The sequence below is a fragment of the Apaloderma vittatum genome, unplaced genomic scaffold (assembly GCF_000703405.1).
Source record: "Apaloderma vittatum isolate BGI_N311 unplaced genomic scaffold, ASM70340v1 scaffold20320, whole genome shotgun sequence".
Lineage (NCBI taxonomy): Eukaryota > Metazoa > Chordata > Aves > Trogoniformes > Trogonidae > Apaloderma > Apaloderma vittatum.
This window is the reverse complement of record NW_009694230.1, coordinates 55,565-83,335: the sequence shown is the minus strand read 5'-3', so window position 1 is coordinate 83,335 and position 27,771 is coordinate 55,565. Positions and strand designations below refer to the sequence as shown.

Sequence of the window (27,771 nt, the reverse complement as noted above, 5' to 3'; positions counted from 1 at the left end):
GTCAATAATATAATACGCAGGATGCACAATGCTGTGGTTTTAGTCTGTATTGAGCTAGATTGAATGCTCAAGGTCTGAAACCAGAAGGAGAGATTATCTAAGGGTGCTGGGACTGTGGAGTAGGATTCAAGGTCACTGGGCTAGAGCTGGCTGCTTCTTGCTGTAGAAGGAGCTTGGCCACAACCCCTCCTTTGAAGGTGTGTGACTTGGCAGGAGAGGACTGCTATTAGAGGGGCCTGTCTAGTTCTCCAGAGCTAGTTTAACAGTGTGCCACTCGTTCAGGCAAGAGAAATGCCATCGGTGGAGTTTTCCTATTGCATTAGGTGACGTGGCTGTATGCCATGGCTGTATGTCTGAGGGAGGCTCAGAAAGGTTAAAGCCTTGATTTACACTGATTGCTCAGGCTTCGTTGACTTTCTCTTTGAATGTCTTTCCCACTGGGCATTCAGCTGACATCCCCTCTCCTAGAGCTTCAGTGCACATGCAAATAGTCACGGCTTTTCTGCAGGGAGGGCAGGTGGATTAAGGAAAAATGAGGTAACCGTACCCTGCTGATGCTCAGTGCCAGCGTGCTTCCCCCCGCAAGGATGATGCTTCTCCTCCTGGGGTGCCTTTGGGACACAGCTTCGAGAGTTCTCAGATCTGTTTGCGAGGTGCTGCAAGGTGAAGGCCCTTGTAATGGGTGGCTCGAATGAGGCAAACTAGATGATCTTTTGAGGTCCCTTCCAACCCCTAACATTCTGTGATTCTGTGAAACGGTAATGAGTTGTCCAAGGCAGGTTCCTTAGCTCCCACCTAGCAAATCATCGCTGTGATTTGTGCTTATCTAGCTGTGCAGCGGAGCCTTATCCTTGAACTGGGTTCCTGGTTCAGACAAAATCCCTCGGGTTACGTGCATGCCATTTAGACAGGCTCCTTAATTGGGAGAATTCATCATAAACATGGGCATCTTTCTCTCGTTAATATGGCAGGGGATAGAGATTAATTACATCAGCAGAAATGTGTCTGTTGTTGTTGTCAACTACTTCTGTGAAATGTGGCAGACCTTGGTTGTCTGCAGACAGAGTTGAGGTTGCATATGATATTGCTGTGCTGCCACCATTATGCTTTTAATTATTTAACGAATTCCTGACTTTTGAGTTGAGGTAGCTGCGCAAGGCTTCCTATCTGCTGATCAGGAGATGCTTAAAACTTGCATATTCAAAAATGTCTAGATCTGCAGTGATAAACAGGGAAAATCATGGCACGTTTAAATTATTAATAGCAGCCCTCTCCTAAATTATCTGTGTTCTCCTCTCCCAAACTGCCACTAAGAGAGGAAGGGACACAGTGCAAGGAGATAATTTACTATGATAATTTAAAAATTAACAGCCTTGATTAGGGCACGCATCCAGATTCTCTCCCCTCTCTCTTCCCTCAGCTGGCCAAGGGATGCCATTTCAAAAGCATCCGAAGAAGAGAAAGTCCATTGGCTGCAAAGCTCAAGAATCAAAGACTAAAATTGCATATTGAGTTCTTTGGTGTGAAACCTACCTTACAGTGCCAAAGATTAATTGCTTGCATTCAGGTTTTGAAGGGTCTGTGTCCTTTGCAGAGACTAGTGCAAGAACATCTTGTTGGCTTCAAAGCACATAAGCGTTATTTGAAATATTTGCCAGTGAGGTGCAATGGAGCTCTCCTTTAAAGCTGGTGGCAACAACTGGACTACTGAAGAATTGGTTTGGGTGGGGTTTTTTGACCAATAATCCCCATCTATCTCCTTAGGGAAATTTTCTTTTAGCTCTTTTCTTTCCTTTCTTCCTCTTCAGATGAATACCATAATATAAACGAATTGGCAGGGAGAACTGCTTCCTTCTCCTGCCTAAAAAAGAAGTGAATGTATGGAAGCTGTTTCACAGAGGCAGGTTTTGAGCCCCTTTTTAACTTGGCAAAGACTTTGCTCTCACCTCGGGAGTCTTGAGGAGCAACACCAGTGTGGCAGGCAGAGGCACAAAGGGAGGCCCACGTAGATGGTCTGCAGGAAGAGAGGACAAAGCGTGTTTTGGAGGAGATCAGTGTTGGAGAGGTTGGATACACCTGCACTGTACCGGGCCAAATCCTGCTCCGACTCTCACGGTACCCAAAAGTTGTGATTTTTGGCTGCTTCTGTTCTCTAAGCACAAAAGCTAGGTCATTAGTGGTATTACCAGAGAGGAGATGAATGTTTGCCCATGTGTTTAATTAAGGCTCGCTCTTCAGCGAGTGCTTTATTGCAGATGCTCTCTGCACACTTTTTGCACTTCTCTTTGGGATTAAAGTGTTAAGCAGTTTTCTTTATCCTCTTGTCTTCTGTGCTCCCACATCAGGAGTCAGGGATGAGGGTGCCTCCTCTACCAAATACATTCTGATGGAAGGTGTTGCCTGAAAGATTTATTTATTCGAGCATGAGGTTTTTTAAGTTTAAGTGGACATTAACTTGGAATTTAAAGAAATACCTCAGAGTGAAGGAGGGTGGAACAAGCAATTTCTGCCTGTCCTTGTTCTCAAGTGTGCAGTGCCTATCACTCTCAGAAGAGGAACAGACTGTTGTGGAGTTGTTAAGATGCTTGAAGAGTCACTGACCTGTGGTCTGTGATGCCTTCTCTGTGCTGAAAAAAACCCCAGAATAGTTTCTGTGCAGTTTTTTTTAATGTCTAGCTTGCAGTTTGAGGGCCCAGACATGAATGATTTTAACATCTGTCGCATGCCTGAGGACAAGAGTTACAGACCATTAGAACAGATAAGAATTTAGTTAAAATAGATAAGGATTTACTTACAAGACATAGCTTATTGAATTCCTCCGTGTAAAATCTCATGTACAGCACTGAGGATTAATTGATTAAACTCTCTTCTAGAAAAGTTTATTCTTTAAGATGTGAGTAATTTAAATTTGCCTTACCAGCTTAAAAATGCATAAAAATAGGAGTTTAAAATAGCTGCTGCCAGGCAGATAATACTGTTATCTGATTTTAATTATAGGACAATGTTTTCCTTTTTTTTTTAAAAAAAAGAATCCAAGCGTTTTGTATCCTTATGGTACATGGAAGCAGTTAATTAAGATAAACACTTTGGGTTTGAGGTCTGCAACGTCCTTCAGATGAAGGACTTGGGTAGACCCAGAAGTAGGTGTTTTATGAAGTCATGCCCTGCTTTGCAGTTCTCTGTTTGGGCTGAGATGGACAGGTGGTGTTGGTCGGTTCTCAAGGGCTCTGCAAGACGTTGCTGTGAACATCGTTGTGTCCTCCAAAAGATCTTGCTGAGGCCATGCAGCTGGAAGAAAGGATGGACAGCTGTGGTATCTTGCTGAAAGATGCAAGAATATTTGATTTAAGAGCCTGCAGGCACTTATTACTGCTCCTCTTTCTCTGTTAAAAGAGCTAATCTTCTATTTTGCTCTGCAGGTTACTATGAACCACTCTGCCATTCCTCCAGATTTTGCCAGTAGGGACAGTGCTTGGAAGGTCAAGAAACACAGGCAAAACTAGTCGTACCGAGATGTCCCTCCATCCATCTGCAAACGTGATGCTCGTGTTTCCTTGTCCCAGGGTACTGCCTCCCTTTTGGGCTGCAGAAGAGGCAGAGGCTGGGCCAGTACAGCCCAGCTGGAGACAGGAGCTCTGCTAGGTCACAAGAGGCTTAGGGACAAAGGGGTCGTCTTCCAGCAACTAGAGAAGGCACTGAGGGCCATGAGATGTGTTCAGAAGGAGTATAGAGGGAAAAAGAAGAAATGACAGCCAAGCTGGTCTCTGCTGGATACTGGCTGTGGTCTCTGAGGAAAAATATTTTTGCTCTGTTGCCACTGAGGTTTGTACTCAAGGTTAAAGCACTCGGGTGGAGGTGAAGACACCATTCTGGGAATGTTTTGCTTTGGATGAACTGATTGCAAAGAGAATTCTTACTGTTAGCCTGATATTAACCAGGGGCTGCGAGAGGGGTGATGACTCTATCGCTGGGCTGGTAACATGGAAGTGTGCAGTAAAGGACGACATTAAATCATCATCAACTAAAAGAAATTGAGGGAGTTCCTTTCCCTCTTGATTCAAAACTGTTTGTTTCAAACAAATTAACATAGTGCTTTGGAAAGAGATCAAAGAGGTGAAACTGTGTTGGTAAACAGAGGATGGGACTTTTCTCACATGCTGCTTCCCTCCAAATTTTATCCGTCATTTGGGAATTGGTTCTGGTGTATTGCTCTTCATAATAGGAGGAGTCTGTTAAAGGCATGTCTAATGGATGATGAAGTACTGCTGTGAGCTTTCACCTGTTGCTATCAGGTTGAAGATGGTAATTTGCTGGGGTGTTTGCTGCCCCCCCCAGCTCCAGGTTAGCACTGAGTGGACGGACTGAGTGGAAAGGTGCCACTTGGACTAGCAGCCCTCAGTTCAGCTGCAAGGGCTGCTGGAGCAGCTTTACTGGCAATACCTTTGCAGTTTGAGCCACTGACCTAAATGCTGGCTTTGGCGTAACCCGGAGGTGAATATTAACCTGGAGATAGAATAGTCCCACAGCCTCTGATTCGGATTGATTTGGAGGGGAAGTATGTTGCAATGTGGCAAGATAGAACCAACTTTGTTTTCTCGTGCTTTTTCTTCTGCACTCTATACTGCAGAGGACAGCGGCTATTTAAACATCCGTGTAGGCTTTCCTCACTTTCAGAAGGGGAAAGAAAGGGACAATAATTTTTGCAGGAAACCTGAGGTGTGACTATACAATTTCTGAACTGAGTTGTCTGGGAGATGTGTGTGTGTGTTATTTGCGTGGGTGTGCACTGACAGCCTTGAGGTTCACGTTACAGCCCAGCTATGAGTGCATGCTCTAAGGATATTTTAATTGTGATAACTTCTGGTGATGTTTTTTTGTACAGAGAATTTTCATCATCTTTGTAGTTATCTTCCCATTTTGTTTAAAGAAGTAATTCAAATGTAGTGTTCCTCCTACTGCTCTGACTGGTACAAACAAAACAGTGACGAGCAATTTGACCTCCTGAGCAAAACCATTGGAGGTCAGAAGCACACCTCACTTGTATCTACCAAGGGAATGGACATACCTGCTTACTAAAAGACCAAACCTGATCAGTTTGGCTGGTGCACTTCTGTCCCCACCAAGCAGAGGTCCGTCTTGGACACCTTCAGTTTAAAAGCTCCAGAGCCATCCTGCAGAAAAGGCTGGAGGCAGGTGGCTCCAGGACCCAGCTGCCTGCCTTCCTCTCGGGTTTGTCTTCTCTGGAGCATCCCTAAACAGGAGTTGGGCCATCCAAGAGCTGGGGACAAGCCAGGTTACAGCCCCCTCCTGTGTGAGGATGAGCTTGCCCAAGACGGGATGACTCCTGTGCTCATCCTCTGATGATGTCACCAGGGCAGCAGTGACTTGAAGCAAATGGAGCCCTCTTTAGCTGGAAATAAGTAAGCCTTTTGCTCCAGCCAGAAAAAAATGGTGAGGCACTTTCAACTCCATTGATTAAACGTGCAATAAATGAGCATTTGCTTGTCATGGATAAGTGAAGTTGTAGTATCTTAACCCATGAGATTTTGTCCGATGTTTCAGTGTTCCGAAGTTAATGAGACTCCTTGAGACAGGTAAGTCTTTTTCTCTTGACACTTATCATCATGTCTCTGACCTGGCACAGTAGGTTTTGAACCATGTGACAGTGGTTAATGCAGAAATATAAATTGCTATTGCATTACTTTCATCACAGTGCATCGTCTGTGTCAACTGTCTCTCCAAGGCAGTGATTTGTGAAGCAGTCCATCACACGTTACGGTTTTGCTTTTGGCGAGGAAGATCACTTTCTTTCCTGCAAAGAGAAGCATGATTTCTTCCCAAAGTTATGATTCAAGATTGGTGGACTTTTAAGAGATACCTTTCTACTTTTCTTTAACAAAATTATTCATTCTGTTGTTTCACATGACTGACAGATATATATATATACAGAGAGAGATATCTATAGCTGTATCTATATCATCTATATCTATATCTGTATCAACTCCAGGCCTTTAATATTGCAGTACAAACCTCTACTGCCTGCATTTAAGGACTGATCATTCATTTGCAGGAGCAATAGCAGGCAGTTATCCTCTGTGAACTGGCATACAGAAATGGGTAGTGTGCAGTTCTAGCAAATCAAAAGGATCGGTGTGCAAAAAATGCTCCATTTTATGATGGGTGTATCTTGCAAAGAGTTGATGCTGTGAGACAGTTTTCTACTGTTTAGCGTAACTACTGATTTCTAATGAAGCGTGTGCTGCTAAGCTCTTCTGCTCTACCTCGTTGGGGCGTTAGTTGGTGAAGAGTCAGCTTTCCCAAATTACTCAAATATACCAAGTGTTTGGCTCTTTAAAAAAGCTTCTGGCAAAAGTGTACCTTTCTTTCTGTTTCTGGAAGGATTCTCCCTTGGGTATCCTTGACTCTGAACATGACCACAGCTATGTTTTGGAGGGTAAATGTCTGGCAATCAAATAATTTCATCTTCTTCAGATTCTTTGGAGTAGCCTGTGAATGACATGATGAAAACTAAACTATTGACCAACGTACATTGATACAGCAGGTCTGGAAAACACCTCTATGACAGTTGTATTAAGGCTTCTGTAGATCGCTACCTGGAAGTAGAGCCTAGCATTGAAGGATGAGTTGGCTTTAGGTTATTTTTGCTGGTATTGCAAGCTGCTTTTGGCTGAGCTGTTTAAGGGAGAAGCTGAAAGTGGCTGCTCATAACAATCTGATGATTGCTCTGAGAAAAGTTAATCACAAGAGCTCCTTGCGGAGGTAAGGAGACGCGGTAACGTGGTACTCATCAGTGTGGGTGGGTGGCAGCACTGTGCTGGGTGCAGGCATCAGAAATGACTTTGGTGAATGAAGTGGGCAGAGCCTTGCTGTGGGGCATGAGAGAGGAGCTGAGCATCTTCTCTCAGCACCCTGTTCCCTGGTAGCAGGCCCTGCCACGTATGCAGCACGCTGCGATTATCAGTTTCCTTCTCGCCTAACTGGGAACTGGTTCTGTTTGCAGTGGCTAAGAATCTGGCTTAAAAAAAAACATAAAAAACCAAAAGCAACAAAACAAACTAAAAATTACTATGGTATTGCTATGGTAACAAACATCTAGAAATGCAGACTGATCTCTGTATCAACTGCAGGCTTGGGCTTTATAGCCTGCTTTGCCCTGATCGTTGCACATGCAATCAGAGTCAGAAATGATGCTGTAAAAGGGGAAGCAGCAGCGGTTTTATCATACCTCAAGATCTTTCCAAATATGAGACCAACTGTTCCCTGTGTTTGGGGCAGACCAGGAGCAGTTGCAGGCTCTTGGTGCGCGTCTGGCATTGCCTGTTTGGTGCCCACCCAAGCAATGAGAGGTGAGGAGTCAAATACGCTTCACAGCATTGTTACAGCTGAGCAGAAATGGCCAGTTATGGGATCAGCACTGGCATAGTCTGCATTTTGAACTTAAGAACACCTTGGCCTCTCATCGAGTTTTGGGGGCCTTTGACTAGTTGGAGAAGACAAGTTCATTTAGTGAGTAGTGTGCCACTTGCAGATTCCAGCAGCCTGGGAGTAGGCAAAGGGAGCTGAGCTCCTTCCCTGGTGTGGTGTTTAGGTGTGTGTGCAGTGGTTCTGGGGTTTGCTTTGTTTTCATTCTTACTTGCCATTTTCCCTCTGTTATAGGCAACGATAAGTGGGAGAGGAAGTGCCAGCAGCAGAGAGCTTTGAGTTTCTGGCTGAGAAGGAGCAAAGTTCTTCCAAAGCACCCCTAAAGCATGGGGTGTCTTGGTAGCTCAGCCATCTTCCTCTCCTCAAGCATCTCCCCCAAAATACAGCAGGACTGGGCAACAGGACAGGAGAAAAAGGGAAGGAACTTCCATCAGAGAAGTTACGGAGGTGTAGGGGACCCTGCTCTCTAGTCACGGAGGCTGACATTAGAAGAGAAGATCACCTGTCTTGAGAAGGTCTGGCTTTGAAGAGAAGAAAAAGACCTCAGAATGCTGCCTCCTAAAAGAGGTCTTGTTTCCTTGCAGCCTTCCTTGAGGGACGATCCTGAAAGGATTGTGACATGGAAAGAGGAAGCTGCCTCTTGTAAAGCAAGGACTTCTTTGGATTGCTTCTGCTCTGGCTCCCCTCAGGACTGAGTCACAGACTGATTCTTCCTGCTTACCATTTCAGGCTTTAAATTTGTTGAAGCTACTAAGTGTGAGAGGTAACTGGGGACTTGACTGGGATGCTTTTGGTGTACCACTTGCTTCTGTTCTGCTTTGCAAGTGATTGCAGGGGAGCAGAAGAAGAACTCCAGGGAGCTCAGGTCTCTTGTGTCAGGGCATATGTTGACATGTAATTATGCATGGTTACACCAATTAATGCTTGTAGTGGGCATGCGTGGTAGAAGCAGCTTTGAATTGACACTTGTAATTCAGAATTGCCCTTCGTGCTGAGTGCTTGGCTTTACAGCCTTAAACATGCCTTTTAATAATTGGTTTGGGGAGAAAGCGGCAAGGGAGAAAGCTGTATAAAATAGTGTATATATATTGGTAGATAGTGAAGAGCCCTTCATGTTCCTTAAGTATCTCTTAATTCGGGAGAAAGATTGAAAAATATCATCCTGACAATTGGCTGGATCCTGAGCGGTGAACGTTGACTCGATGGGTGTGAGAGCTGCTGTGCACGCTCCAGCTCACTCCCTGCAGCTGCAGAGATATCACTTGCAGCTGCCTTGGCACTCATCAAAACCAAGATTTGAACCATTAAACCCATTTCATTCAGTAGGAGGTGCTGCTCTGTTAATGAGTCTTACTCTTCACTGGCACTGAGTGTGTTGCTGGTCAGACAGACCACCTTCAGCAGTGGCAGGGGTGGAGCGCTTGGAGTAGGGCATGCAGGAGAATGCCGTGCCTGGCTGCTTTTGGTCAGTGGTTCTGCCGTGTTCAAAGACGTCATATAGAATACCTTTTACATCCAGCCAGCTACAGTAAGAAATGCTTATTCCACACTCTGTGATGCAGAATCACCAGCTAATTCCTCTTTCATCTTCACCTTTTGTCGCTTAAGGATAGACCTCCTGCATCTTGTTCTCTGCCTATAACAGTTCTTTCAAGGTTTTGAGTGGTTGGCGTTCCGGGTTTTTTGTTGTCAGGTTGTTGTTTTCTTTTTATTTTTGAGCTTATTTTGTGATAGCTTTGGTGCTTCCTGTTCCCATGCTTGCAACTACAGCTCTGCTTTTGGTTTTACTAATTTTTTTAAACCTACTTTGAGCAAACCTGTCAGCACGTTTCCTTTGTTCCTGTTTGTTCATCTCCGTGTTCCCTTCTGGAGCCAGAAATGCTAAAACCCAACACAAGTGAGCCAGAAATGTGAAGAATGTCTCAACATCTTTTTCTGTTTGGGAGAAAATGAATTGTGTTACAGACTCTCCTGCGTCTCTAACAGGCTGTATTGCATTTAACCTTTACCTCGCCACTGCAACTTCCAGCTAGAAATTTATGGTTTTTGTCTGCTGGGTAATAAAGGCTATTTAACCTGTTAGTTTTCTAAACACAAGCCATTGTTTTCTAAACACAAGCCATTTTTCAGGGCAAAGAAGGATTTGGAAGAAAGGGAAGTTCAGTGTGTTAAGCATCTTGATTTTTGCAATAGATCATAATAAAACCACAAGTGTGAACAACTGAAAGTTAGTGGAAAACTGGGACCTTGATGAGTTCTCAGTGTGCGTGTGTGTTTTTCTCTGCTTATATTTTTGTTGTGGCGAAAGTCCTGTCCTGCTGATGTCACTGGGAATTTTGCCACTGGATTTCACTAATAATTTGCAGCACACTCGAACTTTTATGTTGTGTTTTTCAGAACACGTACAAAGCCTCTGTGCTTCATGCTGCGCTCTGAGGAGAAGAGAAAGCAGACCCCAGTGAGCACAACTCATCCTCGCGAGCAACGCCTGTGGCTTTCATGGGGCTGTGACAGGACTGAATGTATCTGGATTTATTTATTCATTTGTATTCAGGAAGGCTGCTGAAGGCCCGGGCAAGATTCTTTGACCACCACAGCACTGGTGGCTTTTTGGAGATAAATCTGTGTGGTGAAAAACACACCTGCCTGGTGCTCCTAGGCAATGGGAGGTGGTGAGGCTGTTACATTGCCCAGAGATGTGAATGAAGGACACTCAGTCCTAATGGTTGTACTCAGCTGTTGTACTTTGGAAGAGGAGCATTTTATTTCTCCTCTTCCTAAGCAAGTGATTCTACAATCTTGAGAAAACCGCCTTCCTTGACAGCATTCATATATTCACGCAACCCTCCTTGGGGAAGCAAAAGGTTAGGGTCGCAGCCCCAGTGATCGGAAACAGACCCCCAAGTTTTTGTGATGACTTGTGCATGAACTTTTGGGTTTGAAATCTTGCTCGCAGCGTGGAAACTGCTGAGCTGGTGACTGGGTTGTTAGCCAGCCGGCCGTGCTGGTGGGAAGCTGGCGGGAGCGCGATGTGAGCGAAGCGGGATTGAGCTGTAGGGCACTGGGAACTTTCTCAAAATGAAATCCGGGCAAAAATTTACTAGTTGACTATGTGGAGAAAAATGCTGGACTTACCTTTTAATAAATTAACTCAAAACCAGCAGCTCCTAAAATCTGCCTGATCAGGCTTGTGGTTTAGTCAGGCCAAAAACCAAGGTTTCAGCAGCGGTGTTATTGCTGACCTCGAGCATTTGAAAAACAAAATTTGTGTCCTTTCTCTTCACCCTTCTGGGCTTTGAACTTCTAGCTAGCCACCTTATTCTCTTCTGCAACTATGAAGGAAAAAATTCTTTTTTGAAAAGAGAAGCTGTGAGTTCTCCTAGCAACGTAACCCAGGAGTTGCATCTGCACGAGATGATCTTAGGAGACTTGCAGCAGAACTGTGAGCGCTGTGTGCGTGGAGCCAGATGGTGGCTGCCCTCTGTACCGGATGGGGATTGACAGAGCGATGGATTTTAAGGATCCTCGCTGGTCATTGCAATCATTGACTTTATTTTGCCGCAGTTTGCACCTGCAGAATGAGACAAGTGGCTGTGTGAGGGACCGCAGTGCTTTGTGCATGGAGAGAACTGTGTTTCCATGAGCAAGGGGGTTTGGCCATACCTGTCCTGAGTGTATTTTTGTGATGCCTGCCTCAGTGCTTCTGCTCTTCCTTATATGCCCAGCTTTTTCCTGGTTGACTGATTAAATGGCAGAGCAGAGTGGTCATTGAGGCCTCTATTAATAACGTCTAGAATGACAGAGGCCTGCATAGCATAACACAGGGCTTTTTCATATTTGACAGGCATATATGAGCCTGTTGCATGGTTCTCCATTGGTATGCATCATTGATTAAATTTGCTACTGGGGAGGTGAATTTAATGCCTTTGCAAATGGAGACCCATGCAGGAGCAGAGTGTGGTTCTGAGGGTCTTGTCAGTTCAAATTGATTGCTGAGTCCTGGAATTGGAGCAGTGCAGTAAGTGAAAAAGTAATCAATTAAAGTGGAATATCATTTGGCTCCTAAACAAAATGCCAGCGGCTTGATATTCTCAAGTCTTCACTGACAAATAGACAATAAGCTTTTCCGCTACTGGAAGACAGTGTTGCATGCCGCAGGGCTGAAAGCATAGCGGAGAATGTATCTGAGTGAACAAGACCTGGTGCAGAACTCATTTTTGTAATAAATTATGGATGCATACACACCATCACTATTTTCACTAGAGAATGAGTACGAACACAGTCACTGGGGTTAGATCTTATGACTTTGAACCTCTGAAACACAAGTCTTGCCTTGTGAGCTGAAGGTCATCCTTGAACTTCTTTAAGTAAGTCATGATTCCATGACGATATGACGAGCTACATTAAAGTCACTCTGTTAAATGCCAGTTTGGTTGCTGGTTTGGAAACAAGTTGCATTTTCAATATTAGGCCTGGCTAACTCCCAACCAACAGGTCCTGCCAAGAGCCTGTCGGCGTGATGTTCAAAAGCTAATGTGAGCAAGAGCTGTGTGGAGCATCGTGGTAAATTACCTGCCTTGTCAAGGTCATGTCCTACTTGGGTGTTATTTTCTGGGAAGACAAGCTCAATTCAAGTGCTGGCACTATGGAGCAGACTTGGAGCAGCCTCCATGAGCAGCAGGGTACCCCAGCTGGCACAAAGGTGGGAGTGCCTGTCAGCCGCTTGGTCTGCATGGGGTGCCGTGCTCCCCACCTGTGTGGTGCAGCAATCTGTGAGAGCCTGTAGCAGGATCTGTTGATGATTAACATGGGCAGAGAGGAGAGAGTTGGTGCAAAACTGGGTAATAGTCAAATTTGTGACTGTTTGAGCAAGACCCACTAACATGTTAGGGAGAAATCTTCCCTAGCTGGAAGATGGAGAGAAATTCCTACCTCCTGCTGTGTGGCTGGATTTGTCCCTGGTGGGGGTGTGAAATGTCCCAGTGTCATCTTGGCTCAGCTGTGCATGTGCACAGTATTTCTGTAGAGTGTAAATGTTGACTAGTTGCAAAATCACACTATTTTATTATTAATCTTCTGATCTCTGTTTAAAGCTCTAACTCTTTAGGATGAGTGATTAAAACGGTACTTCAACATCATTTCTCTCGCATTAGCAAAACCTCCTTACTGTGTGATCTTGAAGGCAAGGAAAATGAGCCCTGAGCTTAATAGAATTAAATATTTTAATGCTTTGGGTGTGCAGTGCCTGTTCCTCAGTGCTAGCTGACCTCTGCTTATGTCTTAGGTAACTAGTTCACTGTTTACTACATTAGCAGCTTATGAGGTCTAAAGTTGCTTTCTCCTGCGAAAATATCTGTGACAGCATCTGTCACTCTAGACAGTTGTGATTCACTGGGAGGAGAAGGCTAAATGTAGGTCACTTGAGTTCGAAGGGAATAGATGCGTACATCAGCACGGGAGGCACGTACACGTGTTGTCTGTGTGCAGGTGGTGTAGGTGGGGGAGTGGGCATAGAGGGACGCAATTTATGTGACTGATGTGTTTAATGAAGACCTAGGCAACCCTCATTGGAACTGCCTTATTGGCTTCATAGGTGCTACCAGGTAATCTGGAGGGCATTGTTTGTCTTCATACAGAGTGCTGTATGTCTGTCTGTCATGATACAGATGCTATGAATCAGGGGTCAGGTAATGCCTAAATGGCCGCTGAGCATCTAACGCTTAGAATGCAAATAACAAAACATTGCTCCTTTTTCTTTGTTGTTTTAATAATTCAAAATCACTTGGAAACCAGGGGCATTTTTTGCATATTTAAATGTCTATGGAGGCTGGGATATTTTTCCAAAAGAAAAAAATGCAGCCTCCTCTAGCGCCTTTTTTACTCTGAAGGACCTCAAAACACACGTAGATGGCTAAGGAGGTTTGCTGTGTGATGCTAAGGGGATGTCTGAATGCAGATAGCTTCATGTCCATATGGCTATCATTTCTCTGTACAAAGCCTTCATTCCCAGAGGCACTATGTCCCCAGCTTACCTATTTGGGATCTCTTACTGACAAAGCTGCTGTTTTGGTGCGGGTGCCAGCAGGAGTTGCCTAGTCCCTTAGGTATTCAAGGAGTGTACTGTCACGTCCATCTTCTCCCTGGCACCAGATGTTGTCATGGATATGTAAGGATAGAGAGAGATGTGCTTGGAAAACAAGTGCTGTTTCAGGGAAAAACAGCCCCACAGAGCTCACACTCCTCTCTCATGCTGGTACTTGGTAATTTTGAAGACCATCCTCTCACTATTTTTCAGGGATTTCTCTGCATTGTTTTCCTCCTGGAGAGAAATATAAAAGCGTAAGGCTTTATCTCGGCAAAAATGTTCATGCCACAGCAAAATTTGTCAAATAGGGAACAAATGGAGTTACCTCAGGGTATGAGATGAAGATTGAATGAACATAGAGGCCAGATGTATGTGTGTCTGGGCATGTGGGTGTTTATACAAAATGAATGTATATGGATGTCATAAATATATTAAAACCAGAAATCGTAATAGAATTTTTCATTTTTGCATAATGGACATCTGTGTGCATTAGACTTGAAACTGAGGGAAGAAACAGGCTTTGGCAACTGCTTCATCTCATCTGGGGTCTGGATTTCTACACTTCTGAGCAGCCTCATTTCCTTAGAGCTGTTTGGAAGAAAGTGCTCTTGGGCATCAGTCTTTGAAGCCCTTTTGGCTTCCACTGCTTTGCTTTGTTCAGCAGTCCTAAAAACCAAAAGACTGGAAGGATGCCCCTGGACATCATGGCCCCTCTCTTCAGTTATGGGCATTGTCTTCCTGCCTCTGAGCAGCTGGGACAGAAAACTTTGCAGGATCCAGCCCCTGCTACCTGCTCAGGTCTATTGAGGATTATACAGCTGAGTCAAAGATGGACATCCCTTACCGAAGTCAGCTCCTGCTATATGTTATATCTGTATACGCTCTATCTTGGCCCGCAGTAGAACTTTTCAGGTTATCGACTGCAACGACTATACATCAGGACTGTATTTAGAGAGGAGCCCAAGCTGGCATGGCTTATGCATGGATTGCTGGTCTACATGGGGGCAGTGAGGGCTTAGTTTGTGAAGAAGCCAGTCACTGCAGGTGGAAGTGACTTTTTGACATGCAGTGTGATGCTGAGCTCATGTTGACAGTGTGGCAGCCAGCACCCCTGTCTGCAAAATGAATGAGGCTCGTGTGCTGCAGTTGGATGAGGGTAGTGGTGTGTGAAGCTATTGGAGAAACACTGCTTGTGATAAACAGAGGTAGCAACTTCATTGCTCTTGGGTTTGGTTTTTTTTGTGCTGCTTCCCCCATAAACTTCTTCTGCACTGTTTTCCTCTTTTGTATTGCCTACTTTCTTCCCCAAAAGTGCCCAAAAGACCAGCTTGTCAAACCATGGCAAGTCTGATTGAAAGGAGAATGTGAATTTTACCTCATTCAGGCTCTAGGCAATAACATAGAAAACACTGCCATGTTTTGAGTCTCTTGGAGGAGGCTCTGAAAGTAGCATCCAAAAATTGAGAGAACATTGCTGTGGAAACCAAGCACAGAAAAATAATTGCTTCTCCTTTCTTGCCTTATACAGGGCTTCCACGTTTTCAGACCAGATGGTTGAGGACCCTTTCCTTGTCAGCAGCTCAGTGTCTGGCAAAACTATGAGAGAAGAAGAAAATAGAAAGTGTTTGGAATCCCATGACTTCCTAGCCATGAGGCAGGGATGGAGAGAAAGGGTTTCTCAGGGCTAAACCAGAAGAGAGCAGAGATGCAGTCTTGCAGAGCTGGCAGAGAATTGCCTTCGCATGCACAGAAGGCAGTAAATGCCAGGAGACAGTGGAAAGGAGTAGGGAGATGGAGAGGCACCTTGGGCAAGCAGCAGTGCTGGAAAGCAAGCCCCAGCAGACTTTCACTGGTTCTCGCTCCCACCATCCCATGGCAACTACAGCTTTGTCACAGGGCCCGGAGAAACCCTGGGAGCTGGCAACTGTGGCCACTGAAAATAGCCACTGGTGGGGTCTCACTGCTGGTCTCTCCAGCCCAGGTTGGAACTGGCCTCAAGATTGTCCAGTGTTGATGGCAGTAGAAAATCTCCTGTGACCAGTTAGGTGCTGTGGGAGCTAATGAATTCAAGTAGCTTTACTGTTTCCATTGTGTTACTCCAGTTTGTGCACAAGCTACAAGCAAAACAATCACATCAGTCTCTGAGCTCCTCTGTCAGCACTTGCACTTCTCGCAGCACAGAGATGGATCTATTTAACTGTGGTAATTTTTATTAACATTTCATAACAGGAGTTCCACAAGAGCGTGTTTCCTAAACCACATTTAAAACGTTTTACACAGTTAAACAAAGCATGAACAAAATAGGCACAGCCTTTTGTCTTAGGGTATTTTGAGCTATTTTTCAGAGAAGTATGCAGACTCTTTCATGAGACATAACAAGAGCCTTGTGTGTGCAAGCTTCCTAATCTCAACTGGAAATGCAACACACCCTCCAAAACAAATCCTTTTGGTAACAGGCATTCAAGAGATGCTATCTTGCAGGTTCAGCCCATCAAGAGTATCTTTCTCCTTGGGAATTTCTTGAAAGTTGCTGTACATTTTGGTTTTTTTGGTGAAGCATTGGAACAGGCTGCCCAGGGAAGTAGTGGAGTCGCCATCCCTGGAGGTGTTAAAAAAATTTGTAGACGTGTCACTTCAGAACATGGTTAGTAGTCATGGTAGTGTTGGGTTGATGGTTGGACTTGACTATCTTAGAGGTCTTTTCCAACCTTAATGATTCTATGATTCTCCCTCTCAGTCCTGCCGTGTCAGTGCTCTGTTCACAGCCCATCTGCATGCCAGCAGATGGGTTATGGAACTGAGAAGTGCCTGTCTCTGTAGCATCTCTAAGCACTTCTGTGCTCCCCAGCTTCTGATTGCTGGGGGTGGTGGTGGTGGTGTGCTGTCCTGTTCTCTCTGCAGCTTGTCTTCGGGTCACTGGGACAGCATGTGGAGCAAGTGGAGGGACGCCACGGAGCAAAATTTCACACCTTGTGGGCACCAGCAACTCCACTGTGTTTTACAGGGGTAACTTGGCCCTGACCTTTGCTCTAAGGGAAGAGGATTTGCTGAGCCATCAAGGTGGTATCTCAGGGCAATAGGTTAAAGCTGTCATTAAACCAGTTCAGAGGAGAAACCTATGCTGAGGGGAGTGTGGACCTGCAGGGCTGGTGGGAGGGAGGTCCTGCCAGGGTTGGGGATCATGGCAGTGGCAGCCTCACAGAGACTGTGGGATAAATTGAAGGAGGGCCTCGAGAAGGTGGAAGGTTTGGAGAACTTGCTGTGTGACCTCCCTGGTCAGCTAGTTCTTCCAGGGAAAAACAGTTCCTGAGGATGGCTTATGATTGATGCTTTTCTGTCCTGGGATTTGACAGAGCCAACGCAATCGTGAAAACAAGCTTAAAACAAAAGAGAAGCATGGCAGACCCCTACTCCATTTGTTGTATTAATGCTAAACACTTGTAAGAAAAATGTGCAAGAGATGCAAAGTGATATAAAACCTGTTGGACTAATTTCACAGTAACAGCAAAATGGTTAATCGTACTTACCTTGAGAGTTTTGCATACCTTACTCTAGTGAAGTAATGATTCCTCATGACCCCTGGAGTATGGTTACCGTTTTCGAATTTGGCTAAGCCTGCTGTTACAAAGACAAATGTTTCGAGACCCTAATTTTCCCAACTGCTCTGGTTTTAGTGGCTGTTTGCATGATGCTGGAGCTGGTGTGCCTGTGTGTGGTGGCAGAGAGTGACAAGGCACAGAGGTGAGTTGCACTATCAGTGTTACCATCTTTCTGTTTCACAAGTGATTGGGCCTAGAGGAATATCACTGTGCTAGTTGAGAAATCAGGCTCTCCAGTTTTCATAGACGTGCACAGCATTAATTCCTTTCCCTTAATCCCTTGCTTACAGAGTTAATTTCACTGTTTAAATAGTTTCTGGTCTCTTGAACCATGTCAAAACACAAATAGGAACATGCTTTCAACAGCAGAAGAGCATCTCAGTCCATTCTGTCACTGAAAGGGAAAAGCATATGTGAAGATGAGAAACGGTGAAATGAGATTACAAGGTTTATAGTATTTCCTGAAATTTTGGTATGTGAATTGTGTTGGATGTCTCAGCGATGTTTGGGACAAACCTTAATTTGTACAAACTACTTAGCTAATCCCTAGTCTAGACACTCACATTTACAGTGCTTATTCATGTTTATTTCTGCTTTCATGTAGCATATTTTTTTTTGCTCTGTCATAGAGCATCAGTCAGAAGGTACCAGGCTCTTCTGCTCCCCTGACTCCCACTTGTAGTTCTACCCTCAAGCACAGGGTGTGTAACCAAATAAAGAATTTATGGGTATGAACTGTCCTGTTGGTGTGGTAAAAGTCTTGACTGCACTCAGTTTTACGTACTGTGCCTTTAATATACCCAAAGCTTGACTTCTTCCTGAAGTAAGACGTGTTGATGTGAAGGGAGAGGAAAGAGGGGGTGGACATCAGTGCACCCTCCTCAGAGGATCTGGCAGGGAACTGACTATGTGTTTCACAGAGAACCCGTGCTGTTCCTGTCAAGTATGTTTTGAATTAACAGCAATAAATGTCCTATAATCAAACATCTATATCCTAGGAAAATAACCTGATAAAGCAAGTCAGTCCTTAAAAGATAAGCCTTATATTCACTTTTCCAGGCTTGTTCATAGCTGTCTGGGGTCCACTCGGGATGGTGCTTCCTCTCTTCTGTTAATCTGACTTGGCTGTTGTGAACTTTGAAGTGAGTTATAATATCTAGGGCTATTCTAAGGAGCTGCTACCTGGCTGGTTTTACCATTTTTTTATTAGCACAGAACTGGTGAACTGTAGAGGTCTTTGGTGCCCTTATTGAATTGCATTTATTGTTTTCAGACTTTTTTCTTCCCTTATGTTGAGATAATCTTGAATTCTAATCCTGTTCCCCAAAGTGTCTGACATTTTTACTGGATTTCCTATGGATTTGACAAACATGCTCTATCTCAATATCCAGAGTACTTATGAAAATACTAAATAGCTCTAGATCCAGAATAAACCCTTAAGACCTGCTCTCACATAGTCCCTCTGCTCTGACAGTGGCTTTCCAACCTGTTTCACCCATTCCCCAGTAATTTCATCTCTTATTTCTCTAGCTTGCTAATGACAACATCTTACCAGCCTCAGATGTATCTGTCTCCTGCTTCTCCGCACACTTACGACTGATTACTCCATTACAGGAGAAAATTAGGTTGGCCTGACATGATGCTGTCTTGACAAATCTCAGTTGGCTCATTTTTATCACCTTGTTATCTTCCTGGTGCTCACAGATCAGTTCCTTGATTGCTTGTTGGTTACCTGTGATTAGCTGTCTTTCTGGAAGCTGAAGCTTGGCCCTCGGAGCTATCATCCTCCAAATCGTCCCTTTTCCCTGTTTGAAGAAAGCACAGAGAGGTATACTGACTGAGATAAAAATTAGAAATGGTCTCAACTGGTAATTAATTCCCGGTGCTCTTTTACCACATTTTATATTTCATAGAATGCATTGGGTTGGAAGGGATCTTTAAAGGTCACCTAGGCTAACTCCCTTGCAGTGAGCAGGCACATCTTGAACTAGATGAGGTTGCTCAGAGCCCCATCAAGCCTGACCTTGAATGTCTCCAGAGATGGGGCCTCTACCACCTCTCTCAAATTTGATGTATAAGTAACATGAGAACTTACAGTTCAAGTTTAAATATGTAATGGCCCTCAGGGCACTAATGGGCCTTCCTGTCCCTGCCCAGGACTCCGTGTTAGCCCCAGAGGTGCCCTCCACCCTACCCAGGACCCCAAGGTCTCTCAACACTTGCCTCAGCGATGCCACAGCATGGCCGGTCTCTATCTTCCCTCATCCCTGCCTTGCTCTGCCAAGATGGGATCCCATCCCATCCCATCCTCATGGAGGTGCCCAATGCCTGAGGCTGCCCTGGTGTCCCCTGGCTGCCCCACTCCTGGCTGGGGCATGGGATGGTCCCTGGCTGCCAGGCCCTGCCTTGAGCCCTGCCATGGGGAGCCCCGGGCCCTCGTGGTGCCCTGACAAAATGGCTTCTGAAGGCTTCCAGCATTTTGCAAGATGATGCTGGCAATATAAACCAAAACCAGCTGTTGCTTTTCCAGGGCTTGGGGAGACAGAGATAAAAAGCAACGGGCAAGCGAGTGATAAGCTGGGCTTTTGCAACAGTGGTTGAATAAGTTTCTTTGTGTTGAAAATAGTGGCACTTTAGTTTTTTCATAAAATGTGCTTCCTTAGTTCTTGTATCATAAGAAAGGGAAATCTGAGCAGCAGGCTGATCGAGGCTGTATTAGACATAATTTTATGGGCCACCTTAATTGTTTTCCTCACTTATCTCCAAATGGAATACTATTAGCCTTTATTTTTTCTTCATCCTCCAGTAGCTTCCTTCCGGAGATCAATTTGAAAAAGCTTGCACTCTGGCCATGGCTTCTGAGCTGTCACTGATTTTGTCTAATGGTGCTCACCATGGTTTCAGTTTTCTCTGTCCCATTTAAAGCAGTGCACTCAATTTGCTATATTTCCCATCGCAGTGGACTAAGTGCAGGGTTTCACTGAGCTGTCCACAGGGACACTCAGATCTGCAACCAGAGTGGTCGCGGTTCGTTTGAAATCCATCAATGTGCATGAGCAGTTCAATTTGTTTCTTCTAATGTTCATTATCTTGCACTTATCTTCACCGAATTTCATTTGCCATCATCTTACCCAGCTGTCTGGTTCTCCTCGGGCTGTCTGCAGTGCAGAGTAGCCCTTCTCAGAGAAAGGTGCAGAGATGTTCTTCTTCTGCATGCTCTCCTGCTTAAAGAATTTGCTGTGGGGCTGAGTCTCTTGAGTTGTTTCCCAACCCACTAAGATGTTTCAACAAAACTTCTGTGTGATACTAGGGACCAGTCTCTGGTCTCTTACCCTCTAAAACTCCTGAAAGGAGCCTTAGAGCAGAGGGATAAACATGATCAAGCCTAATATTAGAGGGCAGCCAAACTCTTTTACACAGAAGGATCTCAAGATCTGAGGACTGGCCGTTGCTTTGGATGAGATATGGATGTGACAGACTCTGCCTTTTCCAGCAGTTTTAGGGAGCTCCAGCACTTCTTTGTACAAGGCTAAGAGCATTTTTATGTCTCCTTCATGATTTGGTCTACCAAAAACACTACCATAGACAATTTGTTGAACTACTTTTGTTGTATAAACAATCCTGATTACTTTATAAGCTCATATTTTACACTTTCTAATCTGTTTCCCACCAAAATCTCATATCGAAGAGTTCAGAGTAGGCTAGAACTGTGCCTGTTGTCCCTCCTATAGCAGCACTAGGGAGTGTGGTCTTCATGTGCTGGCATCGTGCTGCCTCCCTGGCCTAGGAAAGCTCAGGGGCAATCAGGGGAGGAGAGGGATGGCCCAGATGTTTTAGCTCTTGCATGGGACTGGGGACAGTCTCATGCACCTTCCAACTTTATCACGGAAGTACGTGAGACTGGGCAAAGCTGGGCAAGGCACAGGAGGGAACTTGTTAAATCAGCTGCCTCTGTGTTTGCTGGAAGTGGTCGCTGAGAGGCTGAAACTGTTTTTCCTCAAAATGCTGTTTTTCAGCCACGTTGGCTGGAGGCTGTTCTCAAACCCATGTTGCCTGGAAGAATTTCCAGATGTCCGCAGTCTTGCATGTTCTGCATAGCAAGGGCTAAAGGGAACTGGCTCTGCCTTGTGCTATCAGGAGCAGCAGCTTTCCTCTCAGGCTCAGTGGGTAAAGATAGCAAGGCTTGGAATCTTCCTTGGAGAAGGCAATTATAACTCCCTATCTGTGGGGGTTTCCTACTTTCCTTTCCAAGCTCTTGCCTGCCCTGCCTTCCCCCATACCTGAGCCACTTCCAGATGTGTGGCAAACAACCTGCCTTTGTGTACGTGTGTCTGGACTTAGCACCTGTGTCTACACATGAGTCGGCTCTTCTCCCTGATGCTCTGATGTTTGTCTCTGCTTTAGGTAACAAGGGCTCCCCAAGGAGAGAAGAACACCCAGAGGAGTTTTGATGAAAAGGCTTACCTGTCCTCAAAGCTGCTGAAGGCTGGAGAAGACCCTTACCGCCAGCATGCTTTCAACCAGCTAGAGAGCGACAAACTCGGCAGTGATCGGCCCATTCGGGACACCAGGCACTACAGGTACCCTGCAGCCCTTGCTCCAAGCCATGGCTGGTGCTTACTCTGGGGAGTCCACTGCCCTCCTGTGTTGTTCTGCAATGCTGATGCTTAGGGTGGTTTTGGTTTTATCTTTGCCAGCATCGGTCCCTTACTTCACTGTATTTCATGGTTAATCTGCAAAGGTCTCAAACGTGCAGAGACCCTTGACTAATTTGGCCACAGCCTGTTGCTTTTCTAGCGTCTCTTCTGCCAGGTCCAAGCACCATCTTCTTGTTTCAGCACAGCCTCTCCGTTGCAGCTTAAATTGCTCATCTGACAGTTGGGTTTTGCACCATTTCCCTCACACTCGTGGCTTCTCTCAGCAAACCTGTCCTGTCTGCATCATTGCAGCCATGCTTTTCTCTGGCGTTCCTCACCTGCTCTGCCCTGGCTGCCTGAAGCTGGTTTGGTGCCTTCCTTCAGCCTGAGCATTACAGTTTCAATGAAGGCTGCTGGGTTGGGGATTAAATGAATATGCAAATACAGTGAATGTTTCATAGAATACTAGAATGTGTTGGGCTGGAAGGGACCTTTAAATGTCATCTAGTCAAGCCCCCCTGCAGTGAGCAGGGACATCTTTAACTAGATCAGGTTGCTCAGAGCCCCATCAAGCCTGACCTTGAATGTCTCCAGGGATGCACCCTCCACAACCTTTCTGGGCAACCTGTTCCAGTGTTTCACTACCCTTGTAGTAAAGAACTTCAGGGCTTGCGAAGTGCTCATTGTGCTGTCCTTGTTTCACTGGGGGTGAATTTATTTTGCTGACTAGGATCACCCTTGAATTGCTAATAGTGCTCAGGTAACTATTTTGTCGTTTCTGTAGTACAAAAAGATGAGGTTGTACCTTGAAAACTGTAAGTTTGATAGTGATAGGATAGTGTAAAACTTCCATGGATAAAAACCAGAAGCAAACTAACCACATCTGAAATGCTTTTCTATCTGGTCTGGAACCTAGACCCTACCTCAGGTTGCAAATCAACATTTCACAGCTGCTGGGAGTGGGAAGTGGGACATCTAACTTGACTGAAACTGTGGAAGGGATGTCAGGAGACACAGAGGTTTGTGAGCCTGCCAGCCATCACTGCACTGACAGCCATCAGGGTGCTTTGTGAATGCAAACGGTCGGGACCTTAGTTGTGAGATCAAAGTTTTTTGCTCCTGTTCCCCCGCACAGTACTTGGGATTGGCTTCCTAGTGACTCAGAAATCGGGGCCTGTGTTAGTGACAAGTCTCCTTGCCACACAGGATTGCTGCTTTCTATTAATCAGCTGTCATGTTCTGGCCTAAAAACAGCTCTCTTTAAAGGTGAATTATTGTTTATTTTGACCCGTGGTAGCATGCAGACCATGCTTCTTGTGAAAAGCATCATCTATGCACTTCACTCTGAAGAGCATCGTATATGTGATTCCCTGGAAATGTATGGCTGTTTCAGCCCTAGCTTTACAAGGATTCCTTTCAGTGATGGGGAGTCCAAAGAAATGTATAATCAGAGCAGACAAACCTGTTTCCATGTTCCTTCTCGTTGCAGCAGTGGCATTTTAGTAATGGAGGAGTTGCGTTTGAGTACTATGTCTTGTAACAGTATTGGAATGGTTGCTGGCATGGCAGTTTAGGATAAGAACTTATTTCAGCTGATGCAAGTTAGACTGTGGTTTGAGGAAAGCCCATCTTTGTGTCACAAATGGACCTGGTTCCCCATTTAAGGAGTAGGGGGTACTAAAACGTCACTTTTTCTTCAGGGATCCAAGCAGAGCTTGGTCATGCTTGACTCCACATCCTACAAGCTCCTTCTGACAGCATGTAGCTGTTTTTTTTTATCCAAAGCAAAGAGAAGGACAACTTTCAAGCCCAAACTTTGTCTTTGTCCTCTGTGATGCTGTAATAATGCTGAGATCTTGGAAAGACTTCTTCAAATAACACATACGCCAATCTCTTCTGCTTTTTCACTTCCTGATGCCTTAATACATTTTACATGCATTACATCATGGAGTTACTTTGAAACAATAATAAATGTGGTATGTCTCCTGTCTGGTCTCACGTTTTCAAGTTTAGTCTTTATCAAGGTTTCTTTATGTGTTTGAAAATTGCTGTAAGAAGCTGCTGTCCGTTTACTGAAATACTGCAATGAAAAAGTCATAAACCACTAGGACTGAATATAATGATAAAAACAGTATGTTTTAGTAACAGCCGTAAAAGAGTATTAAGGAGATGTGGAAGTACAAGTAGTGGCTGTAAGAATGTGTTCCCTCCCAGGATGGATTCAGTCTATCTGTGGCCCTGAGTTGTTAAAAAACCTGGGCCACAATTTCAGGTGTGGACTTTTCACTGGGCAGGGGATTAGTGCAGACTGACTGTTGTTTGGCTCTGGCTGGAAGTTAAGAAGGTGGTCACTCTGCAGGAGCAGATCAGCCCAAATCTGCTGTTCCTAGTGTCTGCCAGAATTGGATCCAGGGTTCACAACTGTGAGTTGTTCTCCAAGACACCTTGTTCTCTGCAGGGTGTGAGCAGTCCTGGTGCAAGCCAATCTGGAGTTAATCCTTGGTTCTGAGTATGAGAATGAATGTATGTATGTAACATTACAAATTCAGGTGAGAAGATGGGAGGAATTGCTTTCATTTGCCAGCTGAGGTATTAGTGTTGAACCCCAGCAACTCCCTGGTGTGGATCACAGCATTAGCTGGTGTTTTGCTCTCTGTGAAGCCCAATGTCCAAAGAATTTGAAGTGCTTTATACAGTGATGCCTGGGTGTACTAGCTCCATGCATCCTTAGCCATGTGCATGTCCTGTGCATGAATAAACAAGATTTTACATGAATCACAGGTGAATCCAGAGACTAGAGTCCATGATGTTGAAACTTTGTTCCCTGTAAAACCCATGGGCCTTCCTTAGCATGCAGCATCATGAGTTCAGGTATGACAGCCTCAAAATTTTGCGTTCCACCAGGCACAGTTCTTTTTAAGCTCTGCCAACCTTGATGTAGGGGCTGCTGAGGCTTCCGTTGCTGCAGCTCAAATGCGCTCTTTCTGATTTTAGCATATCATTCTCTTCTCCTTTAGGAATTCTAGGTACATTGCTGCAGCAGCTGCTGCTGGGTGATGTTTGGCTTACACTTCTGCTCTCCCGTGTTGCAGGTGCACTTCTGTACGCTATGACACAGACTTGCCAGCTACCAGCCTCATCATCACCTTCCACAACGAGGCGCGCTCCACCCTGCTCCGCACAGTGAAGAGGTGAGCTCAGCAAGGGGTGCTGGGTGAGGGCAGGGGCCACAGCTCGCAAGTCTTTCAAGCAGAACATGATGAACTTGAAGTCACACGGAGACCAAGCCCTTGCGGTCCGAGCAGGTGCCCAGAGTCACCTGCTGGTAAGCAGGTGCTGAACCTGATGGCCCACTGGATCCTCTCAAGGCTTCATGCACAGACCCAGCTGAACCTGCAGCATGTTTGCTGTCTTGAACCAGTGCCTCCTCATATTTAAATATCAGCAGTGGCCACATCCAACCAAGGTGGCGTAGGGACTGTCTGCGTCCCCAAGGAGCTGGAAACATGCAGTTATCTGTACCACAAAATAACGTCCCAGCTGCGCCTTCTCTCTCCCTTCCATCATGCCAGCAGAACCCAGGGAGGCTCTTTTCCTTTTCATTTTTATACAGAAAAATGCCCTCTGCCCTCTCTGACTTACCAAGTCATTTCTCAAAGGGTCTCTGAAGCCTGCAAGCAGGTCCAGGAGCAGCTTGTGGAGGCTGAAGGAAAAGCGAATTGTTCAGGTAGAAGGTTGAGCTGATGGTATCACTAACCGGAATGCATTATTCATCATCACTGCTTCTTCCCCTGACAGATCCTGTGGGCTTAGAGAAATGTGCTTTGTGAATAAATAACAGGCTTTTTCAAGTTGGCCTCTTGGCTAGAAGGCTGGATTTCTGTCTGCCAGGTTTGGTGCTACTGATTTTCCAGAGACCTGTATATATTGCTTGAACATATTTTAGCTTTTTACCTCTATCCTTTCCTTTCCATTTGAACCATAAAATGAGCTCTACGGTGTCACTGTTCAGAAAATTAGCAGGTTTGTTTGGAACCTTGGTGCTGCTAGGGCAACGGGAGGAGATTTCTGCCGACGACGTCATAGGTCAGACAACAAATAGTGAGGTGCTCAGAAACCATGGTAGTAGCGTCCTTAAGAAAACCTCAAGGCAGCCAATTAAGTAGACAGATGCCACGATAATTCAAGCAAAAAGACGGCATTCAGAGCAGCAGTAATGCATGGGGAGAGAAATTGATGTCCATGTCCTACGAAGGTGATGTGCACTAATGAACAGATGAGTGTTGCCGATGCGTTAACGGGCCAGGCTTGCTCAGAGCAAAGTCAGCTATAGAGCAGGTTTTTGGTATCTCCAAGATTGGAGACTCTGCGCCCTCTCTGAGCATTCTCTTCTCAAGGCTAAACAACCAAGCACTGGCTGGTAGCCTTGTCTTTGAGGCACAGGAGCCTTCATCATTCACAGGAGTGAAGATTCAGGTCATGGCTGCACCGTTAGAAGAGGCATAGAGCTAGATCCCACTTGCAGGTTGCCACTGAAGTTATAGAGGGAGTTGAAGGTTTCATGGTGCTCTTGGAGGCCTTTTCTGTAACCTGAGAGTCCCCTCTTTCAGCAAAATGCTTCTGAATGTGCCAGGCTCAGTTACTGCTGTGAGTGAAATTGTTGCTCCATTGGCATACACAGTCAGTGCACCTAATACTGTAGAATTACTTTGCAGTACTTAGGGATAAGTCAGGTATCAAAGGGACAGGTCTCTTCTGTTCTGTTTGGTTTTTGACCTGGCTGTGAGTCTGCAGAGGACTACAGTGATATTAAGCAATGGGAGGCATAAAATTGCGCTGCCTGCTTACCTGCTGACTAGTCAGGCTTGCAGGCTGTCATTATTTCTATATCCATAAGAACTTTCTTAAGCTAGGTAGAACATGATTATTTAGATAATTAGAATTAACCATTTGAGATGCACCTGGTGAAAATTAAATCTGATTTCACTGTTATTATGGGCCTTTTCCCAGTTTCAGTTATCATAATCACGCTGTGGGGATGCTTTAAGAGAAGTGGGGGTAGAAAAGGACAACCGATGAAAATGAGCAGCACTAATAGCAAAATTTTCTATGGCTGAAAACTTCTTTGGAGGCCCAATCTTTAGAGGCGAGTAAAATATGTACTACCTGTTGAAGTTTTCATACCTGCCATCTTTGCAAGCCTGGCTGTTGAGTGCCTGAATTTGGGCACTCAAAAGCCAGCTATAAAACTTCGGGAAATTCGAGGAAGAAATACATGAAAAGGTTAGTGGGATTGAATCAATCTTAAATTAAAACTAGAGGGAGCTTAAATGCACTCCCCTGAGCCACATACCGTCTTACTATGCTATTCTGATGGCTCTGCAAGGAACTCAGCTAAGTGGCAATAGTACCAAAAAGGTCTTGAGAAGTGACCCAGGGATGAGACTCCTGCATCACTGTTTATTTTGTCGTGACCTAAGTGTGGCAGCTGTAGGGACCAGATCCTGACCTGCAGACCCTTCTTGCTAACACGACCTGTGTGTGTGCACACATGGACTCGCACGAGCATCTCTGCCATCTCAGCAGTTGCCGAGCTCTCCCTGCTGCCCCCGAGATCTCTGCGGTTGGGGGAACCAGCGGGGGTGATGTGCTGTGGTTGCTCTTTGAGGATGGGAGAAGTGTCTTCACATGAGGGAGAGGGGGAAATAGATGAGTGGCTGTGGAGAGAAATAACTTGCTTGTTGCTTCTGGTGCCCAGAGGCAGCATGGGCTGCATGCCTGCCTGCTCCTGTAGCCTCTAGGATTTTCCTTCTCTGTCCTAGGTAAAGGCAACAGGCAGCTGGTCCTCCTGCACAGCCTGCAAGTTGCAAGAGGGATGAGGCCATGCTGCCCCAGATCCTACTGGTCCCATGCAGGGAGTCCTTCAGAGAAATTTTGTTTGTTTTCAGTGTAGAGGGAGACGGCTGATTAAAAATATCCAGCAAGAGACCGGGGGGGGGGGGGGGGG

The 27,771-nt window shown here is 45.3% G+C and overlaps 1 protein-coding gene across 1 annotated transcript in view; it reads left to right on the top strand.

Moving 5' to 3' along the window:
• Positions 1 to 21,531: 21,531 nt before the first annotated feature.
• Positions 21,532 to 27,771, top strand: part of GALNT16 (polypeptide N-acetylgalactosaminyltransferase 16) — a gene marked incomplete at its 5' end in the record, with an annotated part of 34,419 nt that continues 28,179 nt past the window's right edge. The window contains 2 exons of the mRNA XM_009867008.1: positions 21,532 to 21,707; positions 24,857 to 24,955. Of these exons, the coding sequence (XP_009865310.1) occupies positions 21,532 to 21,707; positions 24,857 to 24,955 (275 nt within the window). The remainder of the gene's footprint in view (positions 21,708 to 24,856; positions 24,956 to 27,771) is intronic.